General features: G+C 42.2%; 1 protein-coding gene across 1 annotated transcript in view; it reads left to right on the top strand.

Annotated features, from left to right (window-relative positions):
- Positions 1-23693, top strand: part of LOC120056419 (glutamate receptor 1-like) — a 96001-nt gene that overhangs the window by 28798 nt on the left and 43510 nt on the right. The window contains exons 4-5 of the mRNA XM_039004575.1: positions 19046-19233; positions 20734-20787. Of these exons, the coding sequence (XP_038860503.1) occupies positions 19046-19233; positions 20734-20787 (242 nt within the window). The remainder of the gene's footprint in view (positions 1-19045; positions 19234-20733; positions 20788-23693) is intronic.

The raw sequence follows: 23693 nt of genomic DNA on the forward strand, positions 1-23693 counted from the left end.
AACTGTTTAATGATGCAGAGTCTGGTCGGAGCAGTGGATGTGCCCTGGACAAAGGCCGCAGACCGAAGAGCATGAAACCGAAGACGAACAAATATAATTACATCATGTGTAACTTGCTTGCTTATCTTCATTGTACACAGTATATGATCGGCACCGAAGGGCTTCTTTGACCGTAGATAGTTTCATTGAGTAAAATGTTTCCGGTAACGGGACAAATGCTCCGTGGATTTATTTAGCTAGTCTTAGCGCTTCAGTCTTGAACAAGGAACTCAAGGTTGCTGACTTCTTCATGACAGATCTGAGAGCCCCACCTGTTGCCTGGATATAGCATTGCACAGTCGTTGGTTATTTATTTAAGCCTTTTAGGAAACTTCACTCCAATCTTAATGTCAGTGACTCTGTGTCTGTGTTATATGTGTGTACGTGGGGTTACATGACATATGTACTCTTCAGGACATGACCAGAGATTAATCACGGCTGTTTTTCTGTTTAACGCTGAAGCCAGAGCTCAGGGTGTTTCCCTTAAGGTATAATTTCCCTTGCCTATTGGAATTGTTTAAGGGCGTTGTATTGAGCCAGTTAAACATTTCCTTAGGTACGGACATAATTTAAGGGTTTTATGGTAGTTTGAAGGCATGTAAATGCAGAAAGAGTCTCTGGTTACCATGGAGACGACCTGATTCGCTGAATGAGTGTCTCATCAAAGAGATCGCTTTTATTTTGGGAGATCGCCAAATAAAACTTCTACATTCAAGACAGGAGAAACAAATTGATTAAGAAGATAACAAAACATTTATTTTTGTAACTTTTCTCTCAACTTTTTTTCTATTACATTCTAGCACGTCAAGCTAACTTACAGCGTAGGTAGCTAGCTAGCTTTGTAGCTATGGATTGTGCAACTTCCAATGTTTAGCTACCTAGCTAACTTGCTGGTTGATGTTTTCCTTTTGAAACCAGGGCAGAAGAAAGCAACATTCACTTCCACAAATGCTGTTTACATTGATATCCATACTGAATGAAGCACTTAAGGGACCTCATAGGGAACCCTTAACTTTTTCACTTAATTTAAGGGGGAAACTTACCATACAATGTGTTGTGCAACTGTCTTAAAGTTAAGGAAACTTTAAGTGAAAAGATAAGGGGGAAATTAACTTAAGATGCTTTATGGAACCGGGCCCTGCGCTAGAGAAGCCACATAGCCCTGCTCAGTATTGTGACACCTCAAGACTAGACTCCAGAGCATAGTTTGGTAACTATACGACAAGACATGGTTCCCCTTAGGTGCTAAGTAGTACAGTGTGATTGCTCTCACAGACTACAAGATGACTATAAAAGGTTTACTTTTGAGTACTTTTGACTTTTTGATGTATGTAGCTACGTGATGGGTTTTATCCTTTGTTCTCGCCGTGACTCTAGAACTGGAATCGAGTTCCCTGGCTCCTCTTCTGACCGACTGCATCCCACAGTGCAGTCCCAGGGGGGGAGTGGTGGGTAGTTCCTCTTCCTACCGACTCCATCCCACAGTGCGGTCCTGGGGGGGTGATTAGATTAACCCTTGTCTTCCTGCCTTGCCATCTCACACATATGTTTGCTATAGTAAAAATGAAGACAAATCTATCATTTCGCAACAAAAGCTCACCATCTTAACCTAGACAGGGTCCATATAAGAACCAAGATCCACTTGAGCAACGACTGCATACAGGTGTTCAAAAATGTACACTGTACACAAATAGAGACTGCGGGAATGTAATTTGCGTTTGTACGACATTTGAGAGAAGCTGTGATAGGCAGATCTGTGAGACCAGCAGAAAAAGGGGGCTGATAGAAGCCCAGGCTGCTTTCCCTGCCAATCCCAACGTTTCACTTGCTTATCTGCACTGCTGCAGTGGCGTGATGCGTCGCTAACACTACACAAATAGAGCACAGCGTTTGTCTCTCTCTCTAGTTTATCTGCAGGTTAGTCCCAGCTAACAACAAGCATTCCCATAACTTTGGAGAATGTTCCCTTAAGAGGCTCATTAGGCCATTAGCTAATGTTTTCATAGGAATGTTCCCATGATGTGCAAGGAATATTTCCAATAGACCATTCTCTTATTTGTCAAATATAACTTATCCAGAACGTGGTTACCATGTTCTCAGAACTTAAGATGTTAATGACCTAGACATGTTTCATTGGAACGTTGCAAGAACATTCATGTGTCCGGTTTTCTGTGGGTTAGGAGAATATTCCATCAATGTCCCACCAAACATCAAATCAAATCAAATCAAATTTTATTTGTCACATACACATGGTTAGCAGATGTTAATGCGAGTGTAGCGAAATGCTTGTGCTTCTAGTTCCGACAATGCAGTAATAACAAACGAGTAATCTAACCTAACAATTCCACAACTACTACCTTATACACACACACGTGTAAAGGGATAAAGAATATGTACATAAAGATATATGAATGAGTGATGGTACAGAACGGCTTACTCAAGATGCAGTAGATGGTATAGAGTACAGTATATACATACACAGAACATACACAGAACATGGTTGCCACGTTCTCAGAACATAAGATATTTAATGTTCTAGTTTTATGGGAATGTTGCAAGAACATTTGTATCAAACAAATATTTCATTACACATAATGTCTTGTTACTGTTGCCGAGCATATCAAGGTCCTGATTGGTGAACCGCTGATGTAACGATCGTCGTCCTCGTCTGATGAGGAATAGGAAGGATCGGACCAAAATGCAGCGTGGTACGTGTCCATGTTAAATTTATTAAACTGAACACTGAATACAAAATAACAAAGGTGAAAAAACGAAACAGTCCTATCAGGTGACACAACACAAAACAGGAAACAACTACCCACAAACACAGGTGGGAACAGGGTACCTAAGTATGGTTCTCAATCAGAGACAACGATTGACAGCTGCCTCTGATTGGGAACCATACCAGACCAAACACAGAAATACAAAACATAGAACAAAACATAGAATGCCCACCCCAACTCACGCCCTGACCAAACCAAAATAGAGACATAAAAAAGGAACTAAGGTCAGAACGTGACAGCTGATCCATTCATAGGTGTTTGTCTGTTAGCAAGGATAGGGATACTAACACCAACAGTGTTTTTAACATTGTGTTTTAAACTTAAATATTTACACACTTTGACATACATGATTACATTGTGCATGTTCATTTATACTTTATAATTATTATTCAAGATGTCCTCACCTGGAATTTGAATTCACAACCTCTTGGTTCACTGTACTCTGATCTATCTGCTACGCAACCATGTCTGTGTCAGATGTCAGTCAATCTGACTAGTCTTTTATCATTGATTTGAATGACATACTTCAGCAATTTAAGAGCTTTCTGTATAGTTGTCTAATGTTAGTGGGGTATATTAACCTGTTTTTAAATGATACACCTGAATCACTATGATCAATAATAGTTTTTCTTTAGTGTACTTTTAACAGAGCTGAGATTTACTTCAAAGTGAATTTACCCTGGTGCTTCCACCTATCAGGCTGTTTCAGATCTAGTGCCTAGGGAGGAGGGGTTAGAGTTTCTTCTGGACCTATCAGGCTGTTTCAGATCTAGTGCCTAGGGAGGAGGGGTTAGAGTTTCTTCTGGACCTATCAGGCTGTTTCAGATCTATTGCCTAGGGAGGAGGGGTTAGGGTTTCTTCTGGACCTATCAGGCTGTTTCAGATCTATTGCCTAGGGAGGAGGGGTTAGGGTTTCTTCTGGACCTATCAGGCTGTTTCAGATCTAGTGCCTAGGGAGGAGGGGTTAGGGTTTCTTCTGGACCTATAAGGCTGTTTCAGATCTAGTGCCTAGGGAGGAGGGGTTAGGGTTTCTTCTGGACCTATCAGGCTGTTTCAGATCTAGTGCCTAGGGAGGAGGGGTTAGAGTTTCTTCTGGACCTATCAGGCTGTTTCAGATCTAGCGCCAAGGGAGGAGGGGTTAGGGTTTCTTCTTGACCTCTCAGGCTGTTCCAGATCTAGTGCCTAGGGAGGAGGGGTTAGAGCTTCTTCTGGACCTATCAGGCTGTTTCAGATCTAGTGCCTAGGGAGGAGGGGTTAGGGTTTCTTCTGGACCTATCAGGCTGTTTCAGATCTAGTGCCTAGGGAGGAGGGGTTAGAGCTTCTTCTGGACCTATCAGGCTGTTTCAGATCTAGTGCCTAGGGAGGAGGGGTTAGAGCTTCTTCTGGACCTATCAGGCTGTTTCAGATCTAGTGCCTAGGGAGGAGGGGTTAGAGCTTCTTCTGGACCTATCAGGCTGTTTCAGATCTAGTGCCTAGGGAGGAGGGGTTAGGGTTTCTTCTGGACCTATCAGGCTGTTTCAGATCTATTGCCTAGGGAGGAGGGGTTAGGGTTTCTTCTGGACCTATCAGGCTGTTTCAGATCTAGTGCCTAGGGAGGAGGGGTTAGGGTTTCTTCTGGACCTATCAGGCTGTTTCAGATTTAGTGCCTAGGGAGGAGGGGTTAGAGTTTCTTCTGGACCTATCAGGCTGTTTCAGATCTAGTGCCTAGGGAGGAGGGGTTAGGGTTTCTTCTGGACCTATCAGGCTGTTTCAGATCTAGTGCCTAGGGAGGAGGGGTTAGGGTTTCTTCTGGACCTCACTATACTGGCCCAATAAGCACATGCCCTCGAGATATCCCTTATTGGGACAGTGGTTAGGGTGTTAGTCATGGATGCTGGTGGCCTGGAGATATCCCTTATTGGGACAGTGGTTAGAGTGTTAGTCATGGATGCTGGTGGCCTGGAGATATCCCTTATTGGGACAGTGGTTAGAGTGTTAGTCATGGATGCTGGTGGCCTGGAGATATCCCTTATTGGGACAGTGGTTAGGGTGTTAGTCATGGATGCTGGTGGCCTGGAGATATCCTTTATTGGGACAGTGGTTAGGGTGTTAGTCATGGATGCTGGTGTCCTGGAGCTATCCCTTATTGGGACAGTGGTTAGGGTGTTAGTCATGGATGCTGGTGGCCTGGAGATATCCCTTATTGGGACAGTGGTTAGGGTGTTAGTCATGGATGCTGGTGGCCTGGAGATATCCTTATTGGGACAGTGGTTAGGGTGTTAGTCATGGATGCTGGTGGCCTGGAGATATCCCTTATTGGGACAGTGGTTATGGTGTTAGTCATGGATGCTGGTGGCCTGGGTTTGAGACCTGCTAGGGGAGTCACCCTACTCTCACTATATGTTAATATTACCGTTTTGAATGTTGTCAGAATAGTTATTATCATATTGTGTGTAGATTTCTCCTCTTTCATGCGTTTCTGGGACTTTGGTTTCCAACGTTGTGCCTTTGTGCTCAACCTCCAGATGCTTTTTGGGGTTTGATGTGATGTTTCTGGCAAAGAGAACAATGCTGCCTTTGTAGTGTTTGCATTTGACAAAAATGTTGTTCTCTTTCTCCTTGATTAACTCAAAATAATGAGAGCATTTCATGTTAAAAGCATAGTGTGTGTGAGAGTTTCCCTAACCTCACCAACATACAAAAGGAGCTGTGAATAGATTTGTGGTTCACCAATCAGGGCCTTGATGGGCTTGGCAACAGCAACAAGGTGTGATGTGTAATTCATTTTTATGTTGTTAGGGGGAACATTTATTTTGGACCATCAGGCGAACTCTTGACAACTGATACACAGAAATGTTCTTGCAGCGTTCCCATGAAACATGCCTAGAACATTAATATCTCATATTCTGAGAACATGGCAACCATGTTTTGTGTATGTTTGATGTGACGTTGATGGAATATTTTCCTAACCCTCAGAAACCTAGACTCATGAATGTTCTTGCAATGTGCCAGAAAATGCTTCTAGAACATTCATTTTGTACATTCTAAAAACATTGCAACCACATTCTAGAGAAGTTCTGCTTGACATTAAGGGAATGTTCTCCTAACTTTAACTCCAAAACATGTTAAAAAGGTTTTTAGAAGGTTTTTGTTAACATAGATATAATGTTCCCCCAACTAATGGAAAACTGGACACTCAAACATTAGGGGAAAATTACGGTAACATTACAAAAACGTTGTCTCTCCTTAATATTGTTAGCTGGGATGCTGCTCAGTGGGCGATAAAGCTGGTTTGCTTTCTGGTGTGAGACGAGTCCACAGCTGCTGAGACAAGCTCTATGTGCCTATACAGAGATGGCAGGAAGTGTATTGCAAGGCCAGCAGTGGCAGTTTAAAAATTGGATCCGACACACTGTTTTAATTAACATGAAATGCCCTTTGCAGGATCACTGTTACTTCTTACAAAACGACTTTTGTCATCTGTTGCGTAATCCATGTCGCCACTAAAATTTGAAAAACATAACTTTATCTGTTTCTATATATTACTGTAAAAATTGCAAGGACTTTTTAAACCATTCAGTCTCTCTTGGAACATAACATATTTTGTTCCCTCTGCTAATGAATGCAAATGCAGAAATATTATACATAGCACACACCACTAGGAGGCTCTCCTTGTCAGGTCAGATGGTCAGCCTTGTGCATCAGTAATGCATAATGTAATTGATGTGTCATTTGCATACGAACTCAAAGCTGTGGACTCCAGTGAAGTATCATCCAAACAAATGGAATGAGGAAGCAGCTTGTTGTGGCTCCAAATTTACCATCTCCATTTGGGTTTACTTTAGTATTGTTTTGTAAATTATATTAATTTTGTTAATGTTTATGCAAATCCAATTCAGGGCATAAAGATTAGTGTCTATATTTATCATTTTCATCTCTATTGACCGAAATGTAATTTTATCCAATTCCTTCAGCACAAAGCTCTTGTTCTTTAAGAGATAATTGTAATGAGGGCTTTGGTACTGAGTTCACCTACTGGTTGATTCAGATGACATATGCTACTATAAACAACAGAAACCATACAAATCAACAACAACAACAATATATCTAATGCACGTCGGAACTAAAACAATTATGTCTCACTTGGTTATTGCCAAGGAGTCTCAAATGACAAACATTTTATTGCAGTAGTAGACTTCATGAACATACATAATGATAATTCCAACTTCGTTGTTGTGTTGTTGTAAAAAAAAAAAAAAAGGCCACTACTCTCAAGCGAACTATGTTCTCACCACCTACATCAGTTGCCAATCACCTAGTGCAATGGATAGGTGTGAGCTTTAATAAACAAAATGTAGTTTGAATGTGGGGTTCACATCCTGCTGTCCTTTTTTGCCTTCCCGGTTCACTATTTTCTCAAAAACTGTGCATCCGTGGTATTATGTAGGATGCTGAAGACCAAAGATGATCATAGGTTTGACTAAATAAAACAAATTATTTGAACAACAATGTCCAGCTAGTGTGGTTTCAAATAAAATAATTTTCCAAATTTAGCCAGGATTTAATCCTGTGCCTATGGTGTCTGGAGGATTCCTAATCCTCAACCCTATCTCCTGGGCTACCGTTCAGGAACCAAAGCTGATGGTACTCCACAGGGGGAGAATCTCACTCACCACTGCTTTACAGGCTTAGCCACCTGTCAAGTGAAAGTAAGTGAAGAATATCTGACTATCTAGAGTAAGTTTGGAAGTGGTGTCCGGTGCAGGTCGATGTTTTGAAAGACTATCTAGAGTAAGTTTGGAAGTGGTGCCCAGCGCAGGTCGATGTTTTGAAAGACTATCTAGAGTAAGTTTGGAAGTGGTGCCCAGCGCAGGTCGATGTTTTGAAAGACTATCTAGAGTAAGTTTGGAAGTGGTGTTCAGCGCAGGTCGATGTTTTGAAAGGCACAGTGGGATCCAACAAAGCTTTTATCACGTGTAACTGCCTGTCACCTTTTGAATTGAATTTAACTTCAATTCAACTTTTTAAACTCGCTTTGACATATTAACAAAGAACTTTGTATCCATAATTTGATCATTACCTATAACAACTAGAGCTGTTTAAATTAATATCACTTTGGCTCTACGCCCGGAGCCAACTTTCCACCTGTTTAGCAGCAGGTCGGCGCTCTTTGTCCAGCAGTTCCTACAGCTGTCAGATGATAGTGCGATGTCTGAAGATGCAAAACGTCATCAATCACGTGTTATTGTTACTTTGATACAAGCATCGGTACTTTTCTATCAGATCAGAGTGCCTTGAAAATGTGAGACAAACGTCCCATCGCTACTCTATAACATCAAACACATGGTCTCTAGGTGTTTGTTGCCATTCCATTTGCTCCGATCCGGCCATTATTATGAGCCGTTCTCCCCTCAGCAGCCTCCTGTGACTAAGGTAAGGTGGCTACCATCACTACTGTATAACGTATGTTGAGTGTCCTACTTACTTTACTTTATTGTCCCCGTGGGGAAGGGTTGTTGCAGTGTCATGTACACGTTTAAGGTGGCGTTTAAATATAAATAAAATTGACAATACAACTTTCATAACAGTTACATACCAATAAAAAGAGACTAGCCTGCTGGCCTTACTGAGTGGATAGGAACATTAGCCTGCTGGTCTTACTGAGTCGATAGGAACATTAGCCTGCTGGCCTTACTGAGTGGATAGGAACATTAGCCTGCTGGCCTTACTGAGTGGATAGGAACATTAGCCTGCTGGCCTTACTGAGTGGATAGGAACATTAGCCGCTGGCCTTACTGAGTGGATAGGAACATTAGCCTGCTGGCCTTACAGGGTGGATAGGAACATTAGCCTGCTGGCCTTACTGAGTCTATAGGACATTAGCCTGCTGGCCTTACTGAGTGGATAGGACATTAGCCTGCTGGCCTTACTGAGTGGATAGGAACATTAGCCTGCTGGCCTTACTGAGTCTATAGGACATTAGCCTGCTGGCCTTACTGAGTGGATAGGACATTAGCCTGCTGGCCTTACTGAGTGGATAGGACATTAGCCTGCTGGCCTTACTGAGTGGATAGGACATTAGCCTGCTGGCCTTACTGAGTGGATAGGAACATTAGCCTGCTGGCCTTACTGAGTGGATAGGACATTAGCCTGCTGGCCTTACTGAGTGGATAGGAACATTAGCCTGCTGGCCTTACTGAGTGGATAGGAACATTAGCCTGCTGGCCTTACTGAGTTGATAGGAACATTAGCCTGCTGGCCTTACTGAGTGGATAGGACATTAGCCTGCTGGCCTTACTGAGTGGATAGGAACATTAGCCTGCTGGCCTTACTGAGTGGATAGGACATTAGCCTGCTGGCCTTACTGAGTGGATAGGACATTAGCCTGCTGGCCTTACTGAGTGGATAGGACATTAGCCTGCTGGCCTTACTGAGTGGATAGGAACATTAGCCTGCTGGCCTTACTGAGTGGATAGGACATTAGCCTGCTGGCCTTACTGAGTGGATAGGACATTAGCCTGCTGGCCTTACAGGGTGGATAGGAACATTAGCCTGCTGGCCTTACTGAGTGGATAGGACATTAGCCTGCTGGCCTTACTGAGTGGATAGGACATTAGCCTGCTGGCCTTACTGAGTGGATAGGACATTAGCCTGCTGGCCTTACTGAGTGGATAGGAACATTAGCCTGCTGGCCTTACTGAGTGGATAGGACATTAGCCTGCTGGCCTTACTGAGTGGATAGGACATTAGCCTGCTGGCCTTACTGAGTGGATAGGACATTAGCCTGCTGGCCTTACTGAGTGGATAGGACATTAGCCTGCTGGCCTTACTGAGTGGATAGGAACATTAGCCTGCTGGCCTTACTGAGTGGATAGGACATTAGCCTGCTGGCCTTACTCGGCGGATAGGAACATTAGCCTGCTGGCCTTACTGAGTGGATAGGACATTAGCCCAAGCTATTTAAGAGGGATGTCACACCGGGCACAAATTATTGTCTAGTTCTGTTTTTCCTGCCGAGGGGTCCCCTATACCTTCACCCAGGGGGGAGTAGTTCAAAGTCTGGGTACAGTCTGGGTACAGGGGGTGTCTTGGGTAAAAAAATATTTTGTGATAGTACAGTCAACATTAAAAGATCCCAGCTTTTTGAGAAAGTACAGCCTTTGTTGACTATTGTTGTAGATCAGGTCTGAACATTTACTCCACTGAAGCTTATTGTCCAAGAGGACACCCAGATATTTGTATTCCTCTACAATCTCTATGTTCTGACCTCTGATAGATGTTGCAGAGGTTGGTGTTGTACGCTTCCTGAAGTCTATGCACATCTCTTTGGTCTTGTTGGTATTGAGGAAGTGTGATTCGTCACACCACTCTACAAAGTCATCTAGGACTGGGCCATGGTGTTCGTCATCATGCATCAGGCTGATCAAGGCAGTGTCATCAGCGAACTTAACGAGGTGTCTGTCAGGATGGAAACTAGTACAACTATTAGTGTACAATATGTACAGGAGTGGGGACAAAACACATCCCTGAGGAGAACCTGTGTTGGTGTTGCGTATGTCCGACATATGGGGACCTACTTTGACTCGCTGTGAGCGTTGGCTCAGGAAGTCCAACAGCCACAAAACCAGCCCCTCCCCATCTAAGGAGAAGTCCCTTATGAGTCTCTGTGCCAGAATGTAAGGCTGGATGCAGAAGAAAAGTCAACTAACAGAACCCTGAAATGGGATTTGGAAACCTCTAGATGTCTACAGACCATGTTGAGTAGTGTAAGAATGGCATCAACTCCTGTGCTGGGCTGATAGGCAAACTGAAACGGGTCGAGGAGCTTCTGGGTGGCGCTGAGAATATAACTTTACAATATGATAAATAATACATTATTTATCAGGTGGATCGTTTGCAGGTCAGAGCTGAGGGTGCCAGGGTGGTGTATTTAAATTGCATTGAATACTTTTGTTTTAGATGTTTTGTTGTTGCTGCTCAGCAGTGGCGCTTTGTTGGAGGCTTTCTGTGTTGGTCAGAAATGTGGAGGATTTCTGTGTTGGTCAGAAATGTGGAGGATTTCTGTGTTGGTCATAAATGTGGAGGCTTTCTGTGTTGGTCAGAAATGTGCTTTGAAAATAGCCACACTCTGGCCCTGAGGTAAAGGCACAATGGGAGCCTCTTTAAAGTCAGTATTTTGCTGACCTCTGCTACTACTGCACATTTTACACACACGTGAAGTGCTTACGACATAGAAGATCATAGCACTACGGTGTCTTCATTTATTTATTTGAAATTAAAGTGCTTTCATCTTGTTCTAAAGACATGTCCAAAGAGTACAGTACACCTACAGTACCGGCATGTACACGATCGCAACTGTAGAGTGCTGCTGTCTGAACCGTTGTTGTCTGTTGTGAAGAAATGTCTGTCTTGAACAATGCATCTACAGTAGGAGTTCATTGAGGCAATATTTTTAGATCATAGATAGTACACACTTAGCTGAACACTTTTATCATGTCAAAACGATCCAATTTACAATTTGATCATGAATAAGGATCTTTCCCCACTACTTATGATTCAAGTCTAGCTGAGCCCTGCATGCAAGCTTGTATGGAGGATGCATACAAGCTTCTGTCAGATGCATGCAAGCTTAGGTCAAGTGGATTTCTCACTTCTAAGGCCTTTAGTTGGGATCATTGTTAGAGAATGCTCAGAGGAAGCACTGTCATTTATCAATGCAGACATATTACTGTAATGTACATTCAAGGTAATGATGAATATGTTGCTACTCTGTATCATTAATTACATCTGACCCTGTACTGTACATTCACAGTAATGATGAATATGTTGCTACTCTGTATCATGAATTACATCTGACCTTCTGTGTTTCTATCGTGCTGCAATGCGCCTCTGCCCATAAAAACAACGTCCTCTCTGGGCAGCTTTAAAAATAAAGTAGAAAACTGTTTGATGTCTTCTGTGCCCATATGAATGATCCCTACGATGTAACTGAAATGATGAAATAGATGTTCTTCTTTGTTTTTATGTTTTATTATCTCTCTGTCATACTGTGTTCAACCGTGTCGGATCTTGACTAGACATCTTGTCTCAAGAGGACCACAATGGAAATAAGTCCCAGACTGTATTGTGTGTTATCCTCCATGATTTAACAATGGAAATAAGTCCCAGACTGTATTGTGTGTTATCCTTCATGATTTAACAATGGAAATAAGTCCCAGACTGTATTGTGTGTTATCCCCCATGATTTAACAATGGAAATATGTCCCAGACTGTATTGTGTGTTATCCCCCATGATTTAATAATGGAAATATGTCCCAGACTGTATTGTGTGTTATCCTCCATGATTTAACTCATGTGCCTATATGGCTTTTTTAAGTTTTATGTGTGCTTGTTTTTTTTAAATGGTCGAATTAATAAACTAAACAAAAACTAAAAGTGCCGTAATACATTACCAGTGTCGGGATTAGGTACTTGGGAAAGTAATATATTACATATTGGTTAACAAACGTAACGTTACAATATTACTTTTTCAGGAAAGTACCACATTATATTTAAGCAATAAGGCACAAGTGGGTGTGGTATATGGCCAATATACCACAGCTAAGGGCTGTGCTTAGAAACGACGCAATGCCTGGATACAGCCCTTAGCTGTGGTATATTGGCCATATACCACAAACTCCTGAGGTGCCTTACTGCTATTAGAAACTGGTTACCGACGGAATTAGAACAGTAAATAGTATTTTTTTTGTCATAATCGTGGTATACGGTCTGATATACCACAGCTTTCAGCCAATCAGCATTCAGGGCTCGAACCACCCAGTTTATAATACTCGTTATATTACTTTCTTGAAAAAAATATAAATCTCACCGTTTGTTTGACTGTATGAGGAAGCGACGCGAGCCGCGCACGCTCTACCAAAGATAGATTACTAACTCAGGTTTTATCACTAGTTTCTCCTTTCATCTGTGGCGCTGCTTTCCTGTGCTAGTCTACAAGTGCTCTGCCATATATGGGCTGCTTAATTAGTCGTATACACCCAGCTAGCAATGAGGAATCGGCCCAGAAGCGGCCCTCTTCTGGGGGGCCGGAACTGATTGAATTGGCCTGGAATCAGGTGTTGGACTCGGCCCGGAATTAAAATGAATGACTGCCCAGAATCGGCCCAAATACATCGGGCCGTTTCCGTCTACCTGAATTTGCCGGCATCTTACCATCTTACCAATTCAGGAAAAAGTTAGTAATCTGATTATATAGCGTGTTACTTTTGTAACACGTTTCCCAAAACACTGTACATTACTGTGTTCAGAAAGTATTCGTACCTCTTGACTTGTACCACATTTTGTTATGTTACAGCCTGAATTAAACATTGATTAAATAAAATAATTTCTCACCAATCTACACACAATGCCCCATAATGACAAAGTTGAAATATGTTTTCTGATTTTTTTGCTCATTTTTTGTAAATGAAATACAGAAATATCTAATTGACATAAGTATTCACACCCCTTTGCTATGAAACTCCAAATTGAGCTCATGTGTATCCAATTTCCTTGAGATGTCACTACAACTTGATTGTGGGCCAATTCAATTGTTTGGAAATGACAGGAAAAAACCACACCTGTCTATAAGGTCCCACAGTTGACAGTGTGTGTTAGACCAGAAACTATACCATGAAGACTATCTCCGAGATATAATTGTGATGAGGCATTTATCTGGGGAAGGGTATAAAACAATTGAAAGTTTCCAAGAGCACAAACTGAGCAACCAGGCAAGAAGGACCTTGGTCAGGGAGGTGACCAAGAACCCAATGACCACTCTGACAGAACTACAGAGTTCCTTGGCTGAGATGGGAGAACATGCCAGATGTCTCTACAGCATTTTACCAATCTGGGCTTTATGGGAGAGTGGCCAGACGGAAGCCACTCCTGAGAAAAAGGCACATGGCACATGGAGTTTGCAAAATTGCTTGTGAAAGACTCTGAGACCATAATGCAAAGATCCTGTGGTCTAATGAGACAAAATGTTTACTCTTTAGCCTGAATGCAAAGCGCTATGTCTGGAGAAAACCAGGCACAGCTCATCACCTGTCTAATACCATCCCTACCGTGAAGCATGGTGGTGGCAGCATCATGCTATGGGTATGCTTTTCAGAGGCAGGGACTGAAAGACTGGTAAGGATATAAGGAACAATAAATGGAGCCAAATACAAGCAAACCCTTGATGAGAACCTGCTTCAGAGTGCAAACGTTGAACAGGACAATAACCCAAAGCACACAGCCAAAGCAATGCTGAAATGTTTCAGAACAAAAACTGTGAAAGTCATTGAGTGGCCCAGCCAAAGTCCAGACTTTAATCCCATTGAAAATCTGTGGAAGACTTGAAGATTGATGTTCACGGTCGCTACCCATCTAATTTAACAGAGCTTGAAAAAATCAATAAGGAAGAACGGGAGAAAATCCCCAAATCTAGATGTGCAAAGCTGATACAGACATACCCAAGACGACATAAAGCTGATACAGACATACCCAAGACAACATAAAGCTGATACAGACATACCCAAGACGACATAAAGCTGATACAGACACATCCAAGACGACATAAAGCTGATACAGACATACCCAAGACAACATAAAGCTGATACAGACATACCCAAGACGACATAAAGCTGATACAGACATACCCAAGACGACATAAAGCTGATACAGACATACCCAAGACGACATAAAGCTGATACAGACATACCCAAGACGACATAAAGCTGATACAGACATACCCAAGACAACATAAAGCTGATACAGACATACCCAAGACGACATAAAGCTGATACAGACATACCCAAGACGACATAAAGCTGATACAGACATACCCAAGACAACATAAAGCTGATACAGACATACCCAAGACAACATAAAGCTGATACAGACATACCCAAGACAACATAAAGCTGATACAGACATACCCAAGACAACATAAAGCTGATACAGACATACCCAAGAGGACATAAAGCTGATACAGACATACCCAAGACAACATAAAGCTGATACAGACATACCCAAGACAACATAAAGCTGATACAGACATACCCAAGACGACATAAAGCTGATACAGACAACATAAAGCTGATGACGACATAAAGCTGATACAGACATACCCAAGACGACATAAAGCTGATACAGACATACCCAAGACGACTCAAAGCTGATACAGACATACCCAAGACGACATAAAGCTGATACAGACATACCCAAGACGACTCAAAGCTGATACAGACATACCCAAGACAACTCCAAGCTGATACAGACATACCCAAGACAACATAAAGCTGATACAGACATACCCAAGACAACTCCAAGCTGATACAGACATACCCAAGACGACGTAAAGCTGATACAGACATACCCAAGACGACATAAAGCTGATACAGACGTACCCAAGACAACATAAAGCTGATACAGACACACCCAAGAGGACATAAAGCTGATACAGACATACCCAAGACGACATAAAGCTGATACAGACATACCCAAGACAACTCCAAGCTGATACAGACATACCCAAGACAACTCCAAGCTGATACAAACATACCCAAGACGACGTAAAGCTGTAATCACCGCCAAAGGTGCTTCTACAAAGTATTGACTCAGGGGTGGGAATAACTTATGTAAATTAGATAGTTCTGTATTTCATTTTCAATAAATTAGCAAACATTTCCAAAAACATGTTTTCACTTTGTCATTATGGGGTATTGTGTGTAGATGAGTGAGACAAACATATTTTTACTCCATTTTGAATTCAGGCTGTAACACTACAAAATGTGGAGTAAGTCAAGGTGTACTAATACTTTCTGAAGGCCCTGTATATGGGGGAATACTGATGAGCCAGGGTTATAGATAAGGGGAAGGAATGGCATTAATTCAGATGGTTCAGCTGCATTCACACGTCATCTGTCTAAGTTCTAAGTCATGTTCCTCAAAGAGAAAAGAAGAGAGGTGAGGAAGGAAGGAGGGGGGGAGAAGTTCTTTCCACTTCATAGATCTTTCTCACTGTCATCACCCCAGACTCCAGATTAACCCAGTGCAAAAAATACTCAGCATTTCCATTTCCAGTATTGAAAGGGGGGAACCGTCTTTTCAAACTCAGGGCTCTTGGGAAAGCAGATATGAAGCAGCACATTTACTTTGGCTGAGGAGAATACACAGGCATTCAGGCAGCAGCACCTTAGCCTGGCTGTCACAGTTTTAGGTACGGTGACAGTGATTTCAGGTGACTGCCGTGAAAACAACCGGAGCAACTCTGCCTCGTACACAGTCTTCTGTGTAGCACTTGAAATCCTCTGTTCTCTATATGCAGCAGTGCTGTGCTAAACAAACCACTCCTGATCACAAAAGCATTACGCCTTTATAATACCAGTTTTATTTACGAATCTGCTTTTAAAGAAAAGAGTACACGTGTGTTCAATAGAAGCTGAGAGTAGAGGAAATCAACTGAGGCTTCACTGGATATGTTCAGTCAACTCAAGTGCTTCTGTAAGTCACAACGTCATTAGAGCTTGTCCCATACAGCAGGTGAAGCCAAGAAAAGAGGTGTAAAGAAAGAATGTGTAAAGAAAAGAGATGTAAAGAAAGAATGTGTAAAGAAAAGAGATGTAAAGAAAAGAGATGTAAAGAAAAGAGATGTAAAGAATGAATGTGTAAAGAAAAGAGATGTAAAGAAAAGAGATGTAAAGAAAGAATGTGTAAAGAAAAGAGGTGTAAAGAAAGAATGTGTAAAGAAAAGAGATGTAAAGAATGAATGTGTAAAGAAAGAATGTGTAAAGAAAAGAGATGTAAAGAAAAGAGATGTAAAGAAAAGAGGTGTAAAGTGTAAAGAAAAGAGATGAAAATAAATAATGTGTAAAGAAAGAATGTGTAAAGAAAAGAGATGTAAAGAAAAGAGATGTAAAGAAAGAATGTGTAAAGAAAAGAGGTGTAAAGAAAGAATGTGTAAAGAAAAGAGATGTAAAGAAAATAGATGTAAAGAAAAGAGGTGTAAAGAAAAGAGGTGTAAAGAAAGAATGTGTAAAGAAAAGAGATGTAAAGAAAGAATGTGTAAAGAAAAGAGATGAAAATAAATCATGTGTGAAGAAAGAATGTGTAAAGAAAAGAGATGTAAAGAAAAGAGATGTAAAGAAAAGAGGTGTAAAGAAAGAATGTGTAAAGAAAAGAGATGTAAAGAAAAGAGGTGTAAAGAAAAGAGGTGTAAAGAAAAAAGGTGTAAAGAAAATAGGTGTAAAGAAATAATGTGTAAAGAAAATAGATGTAAAGAAAGAATGTGTAAAGAAAAGAGATGTAAAGAAAAGAGATGTAAAGAAAAGAGGTGTAAAGAAAAGAGGTGTAAAGAAAAGAGATGTAAAGAAAAGAGGTGTAAAGAAAAGAGGTGTAAAGAAAAGAGATGTAAAGAAAAGAGGTGTAAAGAAAAGAGATGTAAAGAAAAGAGGTGCAAATGACATTTTAGTGACTACAAAGGATCAAAAGAAAAGTTAATATAAAGATCATTTTACTCGTCAATTGTTACCCAAGGTCCAACTGAAATACTGACTACTGCTTTATCCCAACCTCTGAAAGACACTCGTACAGTACATATACAGGCTGGAGAGGTTGGATCAGGGGACTGTTACATACATATAGAGGCTGGAGAGGTTGGATCAGGGAACTGTTATATACATATAGAGGCTGGAGAGGTTGGATCAGGGGACTGTTATATACATATAGAGGCTGGAGAGGTTGGATCAGGGGACTGTTACATACATATACAGGCTGGAGAGGTTGGATCAGGGGACTGTTACATACATATACAGGCTGGAGAGGTTGGATCAGGGAACTGTTACATACATATACAGGCTGGAGCAGGGAACTGTTACATACATATAGAGGCTGAAGACATCGAAGCAGGGGACTGTTACATACATATAGAGGCTGAAAAGATTGGATCAGGGGACTGTTATATACATATAGAGGCTGGATCAGGGGACTGTTACATACATATAGAGGCTGGAGCAGGGAACTGTTACATACATATAGAGGCTGGATCAGGGGACTGTTACATACATATAGAGGCTGGAGCAGGGAACTGTTACATACATATAGAGGCTGGATCAGGGGACTGTTACATACATATAGAGGCTGGAGCAGGGAACTGTTACATACATATAGAGGCTGGAGCAGGGAACTGTTACATACATATAGAGGCTGGAGCAGGGAACTGTTACATACATATAGAGGCTGGAGCAGGGAACTGTTACATACATATAGAGGCTGGAGCAGGGGACTGTTACATACATATAGAGGCTGGAGCAGGGAACTGTTACATACATATAGAGGCTGGAGCAGGGGACTGTTACATACACATAGAGGCTGAAGACATCGAAGCAGGGGACTGTTACATACATATAGAGGCTGAAAAGGTTGGATCAGGGGACTGTTATATACATATAGAGGCTGGATCAGGGGACTGTTACATACATATAGAAACTGGATCAGGGGACTGCCACACTGGGCGCCCGTGGAGCAATTGTGGGAGGTTAAGTGACTTGCAAAAGGGGAACAACAGCAGGCAATGGCATCTAGGATTTGATACCAGCAACCCTCTGATTGCTCGCTCACTTCCTGAAAGATGTTTTCCCTGTCAGACCCAGGATTCAAACTGGCAACCCTCCGACTGCGAGCTCGCCTCTCCCGAGTGGTGCAGCGGTCTACGGCACTGCATCTCAATGCTAGAGGCATCACTACAGACCCTGGTTCGATTCCAGGCTGTATTACAACCGGCCATGATTGGAAGTCCCATAGGGCGGCGCACAATTGTCCCAGCGTCGTCCGGATTAGGGTTTGGCCGGGGTAGGCCTTCAATATAAATAAGAATTTGTTCTTAGCTGACTTGCCTAGTTAAATACAGGTTAAATAAATAATACAAATAAGCGCTAGGCTACCTGCACCCCGTCACCTAAGTGTGGTTTACTTTACCTAAGTAAAGTACCTAAGTGTGCTTTACTTTACCTAAGTAAAGTACCTAAGTGTGCTTTACTTTACCTAAGTAAAGTACCTAAGTGTGCTTTACTTTACCTAAGTAAAGTACCTAAGTGTGCTTTACTTTACCTAAGTAAAGTACCTAAGTGTGCTTTACTTTACCTAAGTAAAGTACCTAAGTGTGGTTTACCATCAAATATGCCCAGACTAATTAGCGTGTACCTTCGGTGTTTGTCTTGTAGGCCTGACAGTGCTGCAGAAGATTCTGGATACGGCAGCAGAGAAGACGTGGCAGGTGACATCAGTGAACCTGGACAGTGGTATGGATCAGGTGGCCTTCCTGAAGGTGGTTCAGGACCTAGAGAAGAAGAAGGAGTACAACATCATCCTGGACTGTGAGCTGGAGAGACTCAACTTGATCCTCAACCTGGTAAATAACATCAGATTGATAGACGGTCCAGTAATGAAAAAGGGGGAGGTGACTATTGAGAGCTTAATGCATGAAGAGATGATCCGTAAACTAGACATGATTAGTTCAGTAATTGGATTGGATGGGTTCACTCCAACAAGAAGACCATGCAGCTAGAGTAACAAAACAACCCTTCCTCCTCTTACTGAGTTTTACAACTCAAACTATTGACAAAGGTTCAGTTACAAGGGTTCAGTTTGAACACTGTGTGGTATTGTTATAGTGTCTCTGTTCTATACTGGGCCAGTCTCAGGGGGACAGTGGAGGGAAGTTTGTAATGAAGACAAAGATAGATGTGTATGACTTGGATTCCATGCTGCTGCTGGAAGATCATCAGCCAGTTCTCCAGGGACAATATTGTTCCCTGGTACCATTTATATATTGTACTATAAATGGAATCACCACAGTGAGTAGATCTGGACTAAAACTATTCAAAAACCTAGCTAAAGAAACATTCATAGCAGACCTTTTTATAAATGTAGTCTATCTTGTTTTTAGGAGGGATAACAGTTCCTTTGAGCTATTTTGAATATGTAAAATCTCTTTAGTCCCGTTGGGCCAGTAACCGAGAGGTCGGTGGTTCAAATCCTTAAAACCGACTCGGTGAAAAATCTGTCGATTTGCCCTTGAGCAAGGCACTTAACCCTAATTGCTCTTGTAAGTCGCTTTAGATAAGAGCTTCTGCTAAATGACTAAAATGTAAAAATGTCATGGTTTCTGAATAGCAGAGAGCTAGTGAAATTAGTATATTCAAAAACATGTCGTTTACAGATAAGCATTTAGAAATATGGTCAGGCTCAATTATCCCTGACGGCTGCTTCATTCTGTCTCCCAGAGGCGATCCCGGGCCTATCCATCACAGGTGTACTAGTGATTTTGATACAGATTGTGAACATGTAGTCATTAAAGCTCGAATTGGGCTTCCCACAGTGACAGATGCCAAATCCTTCCCAGCCCTCCACGGCGAGTTGTTCCAGCTGCCCCCGTTCTGCTGAGCACTGATATTTTACTCAGACATGCAGGCAGAGACAGGAGATGAGTAATTCATTTCCTCAAAGACAGGAACAATTAGCTCCTATTTGGGAGGACCGCGATACATTTTTTTTTTATTTAACATTTATTTAACTAGGCATGTCAGTTAAGAACAATTTCTTATTTACAATGTGGCTTAAGGGTTGCATGTCAGGAGCATGGTCTAACCCCGGCCAAACCCAAACCCGGACGACACTGGGCCAATTGTGCACCACCCTATGGGACTCCCAATCACAGCCAGATGTGATACAGCCTGGATTCAAACCAGGGACTGTAGTGACGCCTCTTGCACTGAGATGCAGTGCCTTAAACACCTGCGCCACTCAGGATTAATGGGGCACTTAAATCCACATCTGGAATGAAATAGCTTTATCTTCATTGACGTGTTGCAAAATGGACATAATTTCCCCTTTTTGTTATGCTTTCCAGATCGCTGCTCAGAAGAAGAACCTAAAAAATTACCACTACATATTGGCAAACCTGGTAAGTCTAGCCCTCTCTGAAACAATTGAAGCTTTAATGCAACATGCAGGCTCCAATGTATTTGTAATTTATTTTCAATCCATCTGAAATGTCTTCGTTGTAGATAATGCTGGAACTCCCAGTCAAGAGAACTCTACTGTGAAATTGCTAGGAATTTTTTGTTTGTTGTTCTGATCACGACGCTACTGGCGCCCCTGTTGAGAAGTAAAATAACACTGTACCTTCATCCCCACTGAACGATTACAAACATGTAAGCACAACTGTAGTTTCATCTGTTGCAGAATTGATGGAAACCGATTGTTTAGACTAATCTATGGTGGCGTTGTTCCATGTATTGGTCCCTCTTCATCTTCTCTATATCTGACAGACCGTAGAGCTTCTGCTTGTCTGTGCAGAACACAATGTAGACAGATTGCTGATTACTCGCTGAGCAAGTATATTATCATTTCTACTCTTTTAAGGCAATTGTAGAGCTCTGAGCTTCTTTTTGTGTGTGTGTGTGTGTGTGTGTGTGTGTGTGTGTGTGTGTGTGTGTGTGTGTGTGTGTGTGTGTGTGTGTGTGTGTGTGTGTGTGTGTGTGTGTGTGTGTGTGTGTGTGTGTGCATGGGCGTGCTTGTACATGCTTACACTATACTTGCGCATATATATATTTATATTTGGTATATGAATGTGTGTGTGCTTTTGTTCTTTACGTAACTAAACAGAAGTTAGTTTTCCGTTATTATTAACGGGCTCAATTCATTGCTTCCCGTTAATATTCATTGGCCACCAGACCTAATGAGTTCCTAGATACCAGCAATAGTAGGTAGGGACTCTGTTAGAATGATTCTGCATTCCACACATATCCAGTTGTACTGAAGCATAGTTACCTCGTAAGTCATTCTATGTCTAGGGTTGCCTGTCACGTTTGCATAGCTTCATATAGAGATCAGAGGTCAACTGTCACCCATGAAGCAACAAGCTAGCCTCTATTTTAAATCAAATCAAATTGTATTCGTCACATGCGCCGAGTACAACAGATGTAAACCTTACAGTGAAAAGCTTACTTACAAGTCCTTAATTAACCAACAATGCAGTTTTAAGAAAAATACCTAAAAATATATAAATAAATGTAGCAAATAATTAAAGAGCAGCAGTAAAATAACAACAACGAGGCTATATAAAAATTATTTGTCCAGTTCAAAGTGAGTAATTGCTGTTCTGATGTTGTCACGTTCTGACCTTAGTTCCTTTTTTATGTCTTTATTTTAGTTGGTCAGGGTGTGAGTTGGGGTGGGCATTCTATGTTGTTTTTCTATGTTTTGTTCTGTGGGTTATATTTCTAGGTGTTTGGCCTGGTGTGGTTCCCAATCAGAGACAATGATAAACAGCTGCCTCTGATTGGGAACCACACCAGGCCAAACACCTAGAAATATAACCCAGAGCCATATTTAGGTAGCCTGTTTTTCATTGTGTGTTGTGGGTGATTGTTTCCGTTTCAGTGTTTGCACCATTCGGGACTGTGTCGGTTTTCATTTGATTCTCTTGTTCTTTTTTGTATTCATTTTCGATTAAACATTTATTATGGATACGTACCACGCTGCATTTTGGTCCTCCTCTCCTTCCACCAATGAAAGCCGAATCACCAGAATCACCCACCAAAAAAGGACCAAGCTGTCATGTTTTGTCTTTCATCATGTCTTGTCCCTGTGCTTCCCTCTGCTGGTCTTATTAGGTTCTTTCCCTCTTTCTCTCTCTCTATCGTTCCGTTCCTGCTCCCAGCTGTTTCTCATTCTCCTAACGACCTCATTTACTCTTTCACACCTGTCCCCTATTTTGCCCTCTGATTAGAGTCCCTATTTCTCCCTCTGTTTTCCGCTTCTGTCCTTGTCGGATTCTTGTTTGATGTTTGCTGTTCCTGTGTCCTTGTTCCGCCCTGTCGTGTTCTTTGCCTTCTTCAGATGCTGCGTGTGAGCAGGTGTCTATGTCAGCTACGGCCAGTGCCTTCCTGAAGCGACCTGCAGTCTGTGGTCGCGTCTCCAGTCGTTCCTCTCTATTGACGAGAGGATTTCAGTTCCTGTTTTGGATTGACCATTGATAATATCCAGGAGAATCATTATTTGTTTATTACTGGAATAAAGACTCTGTTACTATTACGTCGCTTTTGGGTCCTCATTCACCAGCATAACAGAAGAATCCGACCAAGATGGACCCAGCGACTATGGATTCTCTCAACACTGCCGTCGAGTTCCAGGGAGCAATGCTCGGCAGACACGAGCAGGAATTGTTTGCTGCTCGTCATGCCGTTGAGACCCTGGCCGCTCAGGTTTCCGATCTCTCTGGACAGTTTCAGAGTCTTCATCTCGTGCCACCAGCTACTTCCTGGTCTTCCGAGTCTCCGGAACCTAGGGTTAATAACCCACCATGTTACTCTGGGCAGCCCACTGAGTGTCGCTCCTTTCTCACCCAGTGTGATATTGTGTTCTCTCTCCAGCCCAACACGTACTCAAGAGAGAGAGCTCGGATCGCTTACGTCATATCACTCCTTACTGGTCGGGCTCGGGAGTGGGGCACAGCTATCTGGGAGGCAAGGGCTGAGTGTTCTAACGATTATCAGAACTTTAAAGAGGAGATGATACGGGTTTTTGATCGTTCAGTTTTTGGGAAGGAGGCTTCCAGGGCCCTGGCTTCCCTATGTCAAGGTGATCGATCCATAACGGATTACTCTATAGAGTTTCGCACTCTTGCTGCCTCCAGTGACTGGAACGAGCCGGCGTTGCTCGCTCGTTTTCTGGAGGGACTTCACGCTGAGGTTAAGGATGAGATTCTCTCCCGGGAGGTTCCTTCCAGCGTGGACTCTTTGATTGCACTCGCCATCCGCATAGAACGACGGGTAGATCTTCGTCACCGAGCTCGTGGAAGAGAGC

Source organism: Salvelinus namaycush, chromosome 12 (assembly GCF_016432855.1).
Source record: "Salvelinus namaycush isolate Seneca chromosome 12, SaNama_1.0, whole genome shotgun sequence".
Lineage (NCBI taxonomy): Eukaryota > Metazoa > Chordata > Actinopteri > Salmoniformes > Salmonidae > Salvelinus > Salvelinus namaycush.